This window comes from Argopecten irradians, unplaced genomic scaffold (assembly GCF_041381155.1).
Source record: "Argopecten irradians isolate NY unplaced genomic scaffold, Ai_NY scaffold_0018, whole genome shotgun sequence".
NCBI lineage: Eukaryota > Metazoa > Mollusca > Bivalvia > Pectinida > Pectinidae > Argopecten > Argopecten irradians.
In genome coordinates, this window is record NW_027187485.1 from 128117 (window position 1) to 140492 (window position 12376).

General features: G+C 35.8%; 1 protein-coding gene and 1 long non-coding RNA gene across 6 annotated transcripts in view; both read right to left on the reverse strand.

The window, feature by feature from the left end:
* LOC138311352 (uncharacterized) overlaps positions 1-12376 on the reverse strand; it is a 172612-nt gene that overhangs the window by 29241 nt on the left and 130995 nt on the right. The window lies entirely within an intron of this gene.
* LOC138311362 (uncharacterized) lies at positions 3767-6165 on the reverse strand. Its single transcript, XM_069252770.1, has 3 exons — positions 5161-6165; positions 4781-4981; positions 3767-4494 (listed from the first exon to the last, which is right to left on the reverse strand). The coding sequence occupies exons 1-3, from the start codon at positions 5512-5514 to the stop codon at positions 4189-4191; spliced, it is 861 nt and encodes a 286-aa protein (XP_069108871.1). The 5' UTR covers positions 5515-6165; the 3' UTR covers positions 3767-4188.

Sequence of the window (12376 nt, forward strand, 5' to 3'; positions counted from 1 at the left end):
TTATACAGCATCGTCGCATTGCAAGCTACTATACAGTATCATCGCAACCTTCTATATGCTATCCTAGATACTAGACCTCATCTTTGCAAGCTAGTATACATTATCCTTGCAAGCTGCTATACAGTGTCCTCGGAAGCTACTATACAGTATCCTCGCAAGCTACTATACAGTATCCTCGCAAGCTATTATACAGTATCCTCGCAAGCTACTATACAGTATCCTCGCAAGCTACTATACATTATCCTCGCAAGCTACTATACAGTATCCTCGCAAGCTACTATACAGTATCCTCGCAAGCTACTATACAGTATCCTCGAAAGCTACTATACAGTATCCTCGCAAGCTACTATACAGTATCCTCGCAAGCTACTATACAGTATCCTCGCAAGCTACTATACAGTATCCTCGCAAGCTACTATACAGTATCCTCGCAAGCTACTATACAGTATCCTCGCAAGCTACCGTATAGCATTCTCGCAACCTACTATACAGTATCCTTGGAAGCTACTATACAGTGTCCTCCCAAGTTACTTTACGATTTCCTCTCAAGCTACTATATAGTGCCGGTGCAAGCTACTAAATAGTTTCCTCGCATGCCACTATACAGCGCCAGTTTCAAAACAATGCAAATAACTTTACAGTTTTACCTGATAATCGGCAATTTCAAATTGCGATGGTGAAAAAGATAAGGTACTAATTAATGTACATTTATATTTTTCAGATTAGTTTATAAACCCGTGGTCGTGCTTGAAGCAATGCTAAGTAGACAGAATATCTTATTACTTATAAAGAATATAAGGAAGTTGATTAATTTCTTCGGTGACGAACAGCAGATCAAATCAAGTTTTACGTACAAGAAAATAAGTTGTACATAAAGATACTAACTTGTACGTACAAGTTACTAACTTTACGTACAGTATTATATCTTGTATGTACGTTTAAGATGAAACATTGTGGCCCTAATACGCCGTCGTACTAAAGAGAGTATCTTCAATTAGTGAAAATATCAGATCAACTCAACTTGTACGAACATGATACTAAGTTGTACGTACAAGATGATATAATGTACGTACAGGATAATAAGTTGTACAAACAAGAAACTAACTTGTACAAACAAGATACTAAATCTAAGTTGTGCGAACAAGATACTAACTTGTACGTGTAAGATACAAGTTGTACGTACAAGATACTGTCTTGTACATACAAGATAAAAAGGTTTTGTACAAGATACTAAGTTGTGTGAACAAAATACTAATCTGTACGTACAAGATATTAAGTTTACAAGTTCCTAAGTTGTATGTACAAGGTATTAAGTTGTACGTACAAGATACTAAGTTGTATGTACACGATACTGAAAGTTGTTTATTTGTTTGAGTAATTAAATCCTTTTAGCAGCCCGGGTTATGTATATGTATGGACGGCCTCACATGCATGCGGTGTGCAGCTTGTGTTAAGTGCGAAGTGCGTGTTTTGGGAGACTGCGGTATGTTCGTGTTGTGTCTTCTTGTATAGTGAAACTCTTACAACACACCCCAACCAGTTATATTATACTAACAACGGGCGATATAGCCGTTCCACTTCCGGTATGCTGAGTACTAAACAGGACCAGAAACTGCCATTGGTATTGATTTTGCAGTGGCGTAGGAAGATGAAACGTCATGGGGGGCAAAGGTCCTCAATATTTTGTAAACCCCCCCCCCTCCCCCCGCCACACCTACAGGAGGAGATTAATTCAACTCCCAACCATATAATATATGCTTTATGTACATTTTTTCATATATCACTTTTAATCCTTGTACACATTTATAGACAGTGGGGTCGCTAAAAGGAAATTAACGAATACGCAAATTGGCCTAATTAGCGTGTGAGCGTCGAAGGCGCAAGATTTGGGTGTTTTATTAGGGGTCTGAGGGTGACCCCCGGGATGAGTTTTATGTATTTTGATGATTTTGCGATCGCCCGAAAGCGCGAGAAATTTGGTGTTTGGGGGGTCCGGGGGGTTTCCCCCGGGAAAAAAATTACGATTTAGAATGGCTGAGATGAGTTTTACGATAAAGTTTAATGATTATAAAGCGTTCTTAACATGGTAATTTTTCGATTTAAAGCTACCTGCATTTAGAAATGATAATTGTGTCGTCATAACATTATGGAACCCTACTCGATCTGAATATACCGGCTTCACACCATCGGTACATTGTTGTGTAACAGAAAAAAATGAATTAATTGTCTCGCTAAGACATATAAACAAATTGATCTTTTAAGAGACATTTTTTTTAAATAGTACATAGAATCCCTTGATGGACATTTTTAGTCTAGTTTGTGTATATTGAATTTTTACAATTTAAGGTTTGACATTATGTGCTTGAACCTTTTAGGAAATGCGTCGCGCAGCGGAAAATTTTCTAGAATGAAGTACGAAAAATGTGTAGGAGGACCCTTTTTTCTTTCAAATAAGCTTTTTAAGAAAATTTCAGTCGGCGAAAATGGGGGGCAAAAAGACATGTTTGCCCCTCCCGTCCTGTTATGATAACATTTTTTTTGTATTTATAAGAAAAGAAAATGTATTTCAAGTACAGATAAAGTATTGTGTAACAGTTTTTATACACTAAGAAAAACTTCAGTTACATGTACATAATCGCTTTCCTTCACGGTCGTGTTACTAACAAGTACATATAAATACAATTGCCTGTGATTTTAGTGCTAACCTTCCCTAGTTACCAGCCCGCGAAGGAATGCAGAGGTCGCGTGGCCGCAATATCTGAATATGCTTTATTTTAGTATTACGGATGGAAGAAAGCATGATAGCAAATAAGTTGGTGATTTTCTATACTTCAGAAATCACAAACTAATATTTACAGTAATACCATCAAACTATGATTCTGAAATAAAAGATAGTAGTGATTTTTAAAACGAAACTTTTTTCATAATTACTTCAAAACAATTATGATTATCAGCATGCAAAACTGTAAATAATATTAATAGTTTGTGATTTCTGAAGCATAGAAAATTAACATTTTACTTGTTACCATTTACTTCCTTCCATTCGTATTATTTTTTTAAACCCGATATCTTACATTGCAATACTGAATGAAAACATATAGCTAGGGAAAGGAGGTCAACACCTTTTAGCAAATGCAATTATTTTTAGATTCACTTGTTGACAGTAACCTTAAAGAACGTAAATATGTACATGTAACTCGAGTTTTGGTCTTAATGTACAAACAAGTTGCTCTCCTTCGAAAAAAGGAGAGCAATACCTGGGCGGGCAATATGTATGAAAGATAAAGACAAAAAAACATCAATGATAGCAACGTTAATTAGAAATGCATATTACACAAATGTTCTGATACTGGAACAAATACCAATAGTATTTGTATCTTAACAAACTAAACCAACCCCCTTTCCCCTGGTACTTAGATTTCAGAACAAATGCCTTACAGGAATGTACATTTATTTTGCCACTTATTATTCGCGTTTATAATAGCTAGTTTAAACCTTTGAAAATAAAACAATATACTTAGATTTTGGAACAAATGCCAATGCTGAAAATGAATTTTGCCACTAACTATATTTTACCTGTATGGAAATAAACTAATATACCTAGATTTCGGAACAAATGCCTATACTGAATTTAATATGTATTTTTCCAGTAACTAAATTTACTGAATATCTATTTTGCAACTAACTACATTTTACATGTATGAAAATAAACTAATATACCCAGATTTAAGAACAAAATGCCAATACTGAAGATCAATTTTGCCACTAACTACATTTTACATGCATGAAATTAAACTAATATACCTAAATTTTGGAACAAATGCCAATACTAAATGTGAATGTTGCCACTAACTACATTTTACATTTATGAAATATAGTAAAATACTAAGATACACATATATCAATACTGAATGTGTACTGTAATTGTCACTAACTACTTGTATAATAAACAAACTAAACTAATAAGATTTTAGAACTATTGGCACTGTTTGAAAGAAAAACAGTTTTTCTCTTCTTTTTCAGTCTCAATTGGTTCGTTTGCAGACAACATTTCTCATGGCATTGCTTTGGATGTTGCATCTGACTTCAATAGGAAGAAAAGCGAAGAACTTTTCATAGATGTCATCTCTGTCCAGACCAACATCTGGTAGTTTGTTTTTAGCCAGAAATATCTTTTGTATTTCTGGCTTAAAAAATGGAAAGTTTCTTTGTAGAAGTTCCCAAATCCAGAAGAGCTGTGGCACGCGCATACCAGTTGGTGTGACTTGCCCCAAATTTGTCATTGCAAGAGGGACAGCACATTACGTAGTTTCCTTGCAATATCGTGTTTAACTTCTTGTTGTGGCACGAAGGCTTGGGGCATGCCAGATATGGATCCACATCAAATAATGCTGTAATTGTGCCACTGAATACTCCTTCCTCTTCAAAATCTTCATCCTTGTCATCTTCACTATTTTCTGTCAGTTCATCTAATTCTTCATCATGATGGAGTATCTTAAAAAAAATATGCATGTGTTTTTAAAACATGTAACTAGTGTGATAACTTAGCTCTTCCAAACACAAGCAAACTACTTTACACATTATATAAAAAGGTTATAGTTATACACAGGCCAATGCTGCCTTTAGTTTCATTATAAGATAAATGTATTTACTACTAAAAATATAGTTATCCTATATATTACTTGATACCTTAATAATTGACTTCTGCTTTTTTATTGCGAAATCTTATATATATATATTTTTAATTTGTCTTAACCACCCAATATATCAGGATATTTACTTCACTCTGTCCATCTCTGACAGTGGTCAGTCTTTTTTTGCCTTGATATAGCCTCACTCTGCATTTTTTAAAGTGCACCAGCTGACCCACAGAATATTGTTGTACGTCATCTTCCCACACAGCCAAAGTAGCTGCTCCAGAACCATCCCTTATCTTCAGTTCCTGATAAGGGATTTCCCTTCTTGATGAAACAGGGGACACCTGAAAAGTACAAGCTCAATCAATAGTACTGTAGTTAATATAATTCAATATATGCTAACATTATCTGTATCTTTATTGAATGTATCCTTGATCCTGCTAACTGCACAGTGTATTTACAACAGATATAAGTTTTGACATATATATTTCATTAAAATAGTTTTGAATGTTTTAGTACCAACCTTGACAACTTTTCCTTTGACTGATGCATATGACTTATCAGGTGATGATAGTGCAGATGAAATTGGCTGGAGCATGACTTGCTTGTTTCCAAATAGTTCAGGTGTCTCCTTTATAATGGCATCTGGTACTTCAAAACTTTGTGTCCTTGCTACCTCTGTCCGGGAAGTAACAGCCAAATAGTTGTCTTTCATCAATGCATTAAACAGTAAAACTGCAGTTTCTTTCTTAAACTTGCTTGTGTTTTTCAATCCATACACTGTAGCAGAGATTGAGCCAGAAGTGTCTCCCAGAACAACTGACATCTTTTCAGGTACAGCAGACTGAGTACTGACGACTCCTACTGAGAGGACCATTGCTTACAGAGTAACATTTGTGCCCGGGGCACTAGCCTTGACTTCACAGATAGTTTGTATGATCTGAAACATTCACATCAACGCTATATATCAATATATATTTACACACAAAAAAAAATACACAAATATGAAATATCTTTTACTTTCATGAAAAATAAAATGACAGTTACCTAGTTAAAAAATAATATACCGTAGGTAATATCAATATGCATTCATGCAAAATGTTAACAGATTTTTAATTGCAAAATGATACTCTGATTTTTATATACAAAATGTACATGTTTCTTCGGATGAAATTGCAAGATTTTATTTTACCAAAAGATATTAATGATACTCTTGCTTATATACATTTCTTTTGATTAAACTTTGCAGAAGAAAACTTGCATGTAAAAGTGTGTTTGGGAATGGCAGATTTAAGACAATGATTGATTGATATGGTGTTGCAAAGTATACAAAATTTGAATACTAGCTTGTACTGTATTAGTAATTATATCCATGTCACATCCTATAAACTATCTTTGTTCTCTTTCATGCAAATTGTTGTATTCTCTCAGTGGTTTTAACGGCGGACATATCTTTTGATGGTTAAAAGCCAACAGGTAAAGACCAGATATTGTTTTCACTCTACTCAATGCTACATAAGCCATGCCATTTTCAAATATATCATTTCCTATTGATATTGCTGCTATGTCTAAAGATGCACCTTGAACTTTATGTATTGTTGCTGCCCATGCTGGTATTATTGGAAATTGTTCCCTTAACAATATTCTACCCGAATAATAAAACTCTTGACAGAGTGGTTGAATAGCTATAGCGTTGCACTGCTGAGACACCTTTAAAACACCACCAATACTTTCATCATCCAATTTTCTGTATATTGTGTTCACTAAACCAGTATTTGGATCTTTTATTATTTCTTGAACAAATCCAAGCGCGCCATTTACCAATCCATTTTCAGTGTAAATATTTCTTATAAGCGTCACTCTTGTAAATTTTGAAATACGCAAGATATTACAAAGACCACCAGCATTTCTATCATCACTTGGAATTAAATCTTCTGGTGCATCATAAGAGTGCTTCCTTTGTAAGTCATTTTGTGTAAAGTAATGAATAGCAGGAATTTTAACTACGTCATCACTGATCAAGTTTTGCATCTTGTCATTATGTTCTACAACTTGTCTTACAGTAGGAAATAAATGCAAAACTGTAGTTATGTGGAATTGGATGAATAATTCGAGTCTTTAACAATGAAATATCCTCTTTTTTCAGCAACCCTACCCTGGCTCTATTAAGTAATTGAGCAAATGAACTATTACAATTTTGGCGAACATTTTCTGTTAAAAATACAGTTTTGAAATTCGACCAAAGGTATCTGTTCTCAAATACATAATGTCCTTTTACAGACCGAAGTTGTAAAAGATCTCCAACCAAGATGACATTTATTCCACCAAAAAATTCTGTATTATCTTTAATACTACAGAGGCGTTTATGGACAAATTCAAACTGTCTAGAGCTTACCATTGAAATTTCATCAATAACCAGAGTATGGATACCTTGATATAATGTGCGCAATTTCTTTAAAGATTTCCCCGTTAACTCAAAGAATGTAGGTTGTCCACCATGTTGAACAGGAAGATGAAATGCACTGTGTAAAGTATTGCCACGTACATTTCTAGCTGCTGTTCGTGTTGGTGCACACACTAATACAGGGGATTTACCTAACTGCATGCTAGTGCAATGATTAAGCCAATCAACAATTAAATTTGTCAAAAAGCTTTTCCCTACTCCAGCACCACCAGTTATGAACAAAAGTAACTGAGAACTAAATCTCTTTTTGTAATGATCCATTATAGTTTTCATAACACTTCTTTGACTACCTTTTTACTTTTCCAGTTTCAATTAAAGTTCATTTCTTGAAAGATAGCACACCTGCAATTCATGTATATGTTGGGTGTCTGTAATGTGATTCACAGAATTGTTGTCATTGACATCAAAACAATCTACATATTCTGAGTCTAATGGTATAGAGATGTTGGCACTCTCTTCTTTGTTTATTTCATCATCAGCAAAATTGGAACTTGAAGCCAATTCAACTCTTGAATAGTGAATAAATCTCAATGCATTTTCAATTTCCTCTATCAATGCATGAGAATGCAAATGTTTAATATCTATATTACTTTTCTTTTCATAAAATGCATCTCTAGCACTATCATAAAGACTACCATCTGGTGATCTTAACAAATCATCTTCATTTTCAAAAGGTATATATGACATCAGTAGACTGTAAAAATAATCATCTGTTGCAATTGACAGCTTGGGAAGTCTTATCACAACTGCTTTCTTTCTTTTTCTTATGCAAACATGTTCAAAAGGTGATTTCAACTTTATTCTTTCTAACCTAGATGAGTTTGGGGATTTATCAGAGAGTTGACATTTAACAAACCACCGTGTAAATTCATACAAACAAACTGTGTGTAAGCATGCTGGTCTAGCTTTGTAGTAGTCAATTAGATTGTTATGAAAGATGTCTGTACTTTTCTCATCAAGCTCTTCTCTATCTTTCTTTGATTTTAACACTCGAAATCTTTTCCCTGGTGGTTCAGTATTCAATGATAAAACAGTCCTTGAAGAAAATATTAGATTAAGGTCATTAAGCAGTCTTTATGCTGCTTCCTGTGCAGTTTTCTGGTTTTTAGAATACATGATCCTATTCTTAACATACGTGTTCGTTGATTTACTGTCCTATCCATGGATGAAAGTAGTGAAGAAAGAGCAAATTTTAAATCTTCTGGTTCTGATTTACATAAATATGCACAAACATAATAGGCAGCTGCTTTACTATTTCCAATCACTTAGATATCCATATTTGCTTGCCAATTTTCTAGAATAATCTTATTGTATGCATTTATGTACGCATCCCTCTCACCCAATCTGATTAAAAGATCCTTATTATCACTACGTTTGATAAGAGGATCTGAGAAAATCCCATCAAATCAATCAAATTGCTACTTGCAAAATTTTGGCAGTGAATTTCAGGGACGAAATATTTTGAAAAAAAAATGTCAGAATTATTTTGGTTTACATAGTCATCTCGCCCAAAGAGCACAATAAAGCTAATTGTATAAGTATACTGGGACGAAATATCGTTTTTGATGGATGTGACAAGGTGTAGAAAATGTATCCGATATGAAGACCACGTGGTATAAAGGTCATCTGGACGTGACCCCCTATGGGATATTGTCAGATCCTTCATATAACGGAGTGGGTATAAGGATCTGCATTTTAATCAGATTGCCCTCTTACCACGTTTTGTTTCATAAAAACGACTTTTTAAACTCTCAGACCCCAAATCTAAATTACTTAGTAAAGGGTTTTTTTTTTACATTCTGAAAAAGGAAATCCAAACCTACATCTACCAGACTTTCTAAGACAAAAATCAGAATGATAATGTGTTTGAAATTTCTTTGCAAGAGGACACTGTGATGAATTTGTACTAATCACTTTATCAGAGGGACGATGGTCCCAAACCACGGATGACCATATTTGTAAAAGTATTTAAATGAGTATTTGAGAGACTGTATCTCATTGGTGGACCAATCAAAAAACTACAGTACCCGCTTCCGGTTTTGAATAACATCGATCACCTCCATATTGCCTACGCTTCGTAGTATGCCTAGACTGAGGATAGCATCATAACGTCTTACGTTATGCCAGAAGCCATGCCTGTATCAACAGCTAGCCAAGTGTTAAGTCGTTGAACAGAAGGTAAGCGAATGAAACAGTGTTTCGAAATCCCTGTACTTTGATTGTAAAATTGTGAGTGTATCCGAAGTGGCAGCCATTTTTTTTGCTCTGCTTAAATTAGTTACCTTCACTGGCCAACATATAAAGCACGGGACTTGACACACGTGCATCATTCTACACATATCTTGTCTCAGGAACACATGCTCCTATATTGCAAATAACAATGTCAAACTGAAAATATAACTGAAAACATATAGTGAAGTAATACATGAATTTGTTGTCAGCTAGATCCCTCATTGGACATATTCGTGTGTAAAAGGAGCGGGTCGGTGTGACTTGTAAATAGTGTTAAATACGGTCTCTGTCACTCAGCTGACGGAGCATGCTTCTTTGGCTCAGTCGGTAGAGTCGTAGATTTCCACCCCGGAGACCCGGGTTCGATTCCTTGTCGGGGCACTCGACAGGAATGTGTATTTTCCCTGTTCTTCCACATTGGCGCCCAACAGGAAGTTGTGAGATTGTAGACCCGGCCGTGGCGGTGTGAGAGTGCAGTCTTTGTTGAATATTGTAGTACATATCTTTGACAGCTACCGGAAGGAGTGTTACTTCTATTTGTGTTCTACTTTCACTTTCAATCTGTTATCTCTCTTCTCATTGGCTACTTTAAATTTCTTTTCTCTATTCTCATTGGTCTTTTCTGGTATAAATTCCGACTTTCTGTTTCTCTCGAGTAGTCTGGACAAAGCTCCGAGAGCTGGTCAGACTCTCTTTCTCCTTTCTTTCTGTCTATTTCCTGACTTGTCCGCACGTGAGGTGGGTGTGTTGTTCCTCTGTTCTATTTGTAATATGTGTCCGTGTGTGTGTGTAATCTCTATACACAGGCGAAGCCAATGGCTGACCTGGCAGGTGTGAACGTTCCGTTATGTACTGTATGTCCTTCCGGTAGCCTCTATGTCTAGGTATTTCTGTCTCGAGAATTATATTGTGTTTTATACTTGCTAATAAAATATTCGTTAAATGTTTCACTGTGTTGTTTCTATCATTGCGGAACCCCAAACAGAATCGGGGTTTGAATATACGTAGGCACAGTCCTACTACACGTGTACCACGTGAAACCCGATAACGTTTGCGAGGGACTAGCATCTCCAGTGGTGATGGAATGTCACTCTTTGTAATCTTCCCGCTGAAATGACGTTAGGGCAGGATATCATCTTTTGACGTCATTCCATCACCAATAGAAACAATACTACTGCACAAACATTATCGGGTATCACATGGTACGTGAATTAGTGCCATTTGTCCAATACAAGCTACTATAACACTTCAATATACACTATATATAGGTTTTACGTGTACATTGACACGTGTGTGTCCTTGGTAGCTAAGTTGTCGCTCGTTCGGGACAGGTAGTCAAGTGCACATGGCCAGTTGAGTGCATATGTGGACGGATTATTATTTGGATTTCTATTCACTTGACAATGTGTGAAATTTTGATTTTGACAAACATCTAAATGACAGCTTAGAGGATTTGACATGTTTTCTTGCTAAAACAAGCCGCATACAGCATTACAGATAATGACTTTGTTGACGTATTTGTAGGCAATACACAGTGAACTGCTAGGTGTATATGTACACGTATAGACTGAGCGCACGGGTGTCGATTCACACGCTATATAATGGGTCAGTGAGCGCATCAGAATGTAAAACAAATATGGCTGTCCTTGACAGGGGAATGTCTCAAACGATTCTTGAAATACAAGTACACTGTCACCCTTTAATGCAGGTAGTATTTATTTTATTATACCAAAAGTCTAGAAACAAAACTAGTTTTCAAGTATTTGCAATCTATTGAAACATTTTAACTAATTTTAGCAAAAGTCGAACAGTCACCGTCGGCAGTAGAATAGCAACTCGGCTTCTACTAAGTAGCGCTAACTACCATTGCATTATAAAATAGAATACTCACAATAAGCATTTGGTAAAAACTATTGTTGTCTTGTCTCCTGCGTTTGTTAAAATCTTTTTTTATATAAAAACGTTTTTATAAATCTCAATGAATTTTGGTTTCGTCCCGTCGTCTGTTTACAACATTAGCAACGTCACAAAGACGCTTTCAAGAAATCGCATGTCTTCCTTTCACCTAATCACCGACGGGTTCATTAAAAACAACATGTAGCGCTTTGACGGTAAGCGAAAAGGCGGGAATGGAAAGCTCCGTCCTTAATATGAAAAAAAAATATTGATAAACAGACTAATTTGGCAAGACTATTACGAAATAGCTCCAGATAAATTTTGAAGCGTCGCTTCAAAAAACAAAGATGGCGCCGAAAAAAGAAATGAGTGCGCATCTTTTTCGGGCAGTTAATATTTTACACTGTCAAAAATACACTATCACCAGAGATCACCCGTTGCAAGGATTTATAAGTGTGAAGGATTCGTGTCTGTCTCTTTACATTACTAAATACCACGCGAGACGCCTATGAACCGGGAATAAAAACCGTTTTTCTCAACAAATACTTGTCTTATCGAGTCAAACGAAACACCATTGTAGAGTTTATTAAATTTCACGACGTTTATAACTTGCTTTAAAGACGGAATATTTAGGGGATATGTCTTAAATTTTCGTTAAAAAAAATTGACAGCCCATGAAATGACAGCACCGCTTCAGAAAGTAAGACGGTAACCCTCGCACCCGCAAGCTACATCAAAGGCTGCGCCGGCGGATATCAAAGGAAAATCAGTCGTCGCCCAACGTCACAGTCAGTGCACAAACACAAAAGCGCCTGCCTCGGACTTCCCCAAAACCCAGTGTGACTTATCCTTCTCATATACGTCCTTGCCCGTTGCTAGGGGGTTGCTACGAACGTGTCTATTGTTTCCTTTTGTTCTAATGTTACCTGCCGTGTGATAGTGTAAAATACCAAATATCTCTCAACCAATCAGAATGCAGGATTCTCACTTGAGGTATAATAACAAAAGTTATTAACTTATCGTTAACTTACATATATCATCACTTTCTGAACAATTTAATTAAAATAAATAAAATGTTAATTTTCATAACGCGGGTCGTCTTATTGTTTCCCGCCTTCGTCCTAAGTACCGCATTGTAGTTGCGTAT

Coding starts and splice junctions, on each gene's coding strand:
- LOC138311362 (XM_069252770.1), bottom strand. CDS start 5,514: ATGGTCCTCTCAGTAGGAGTCGTCAGTACTCAGTCTGCTGTACCTGAA. Junction 4,982..5,160: donor TCAAAGGAAAAGTTGTCAAG/GTTGGTACTAAA, acceptor TGTACTTTTCAG/GTGTCCCCTGTTTCATCAAG. Junction 4,495..4,780: donor TCAGAGATGGACAGAGTGAA/GTAAATATCCTG, acceptor ATTTTTTTTAAG/ATACTCCATCATGATGAAGA.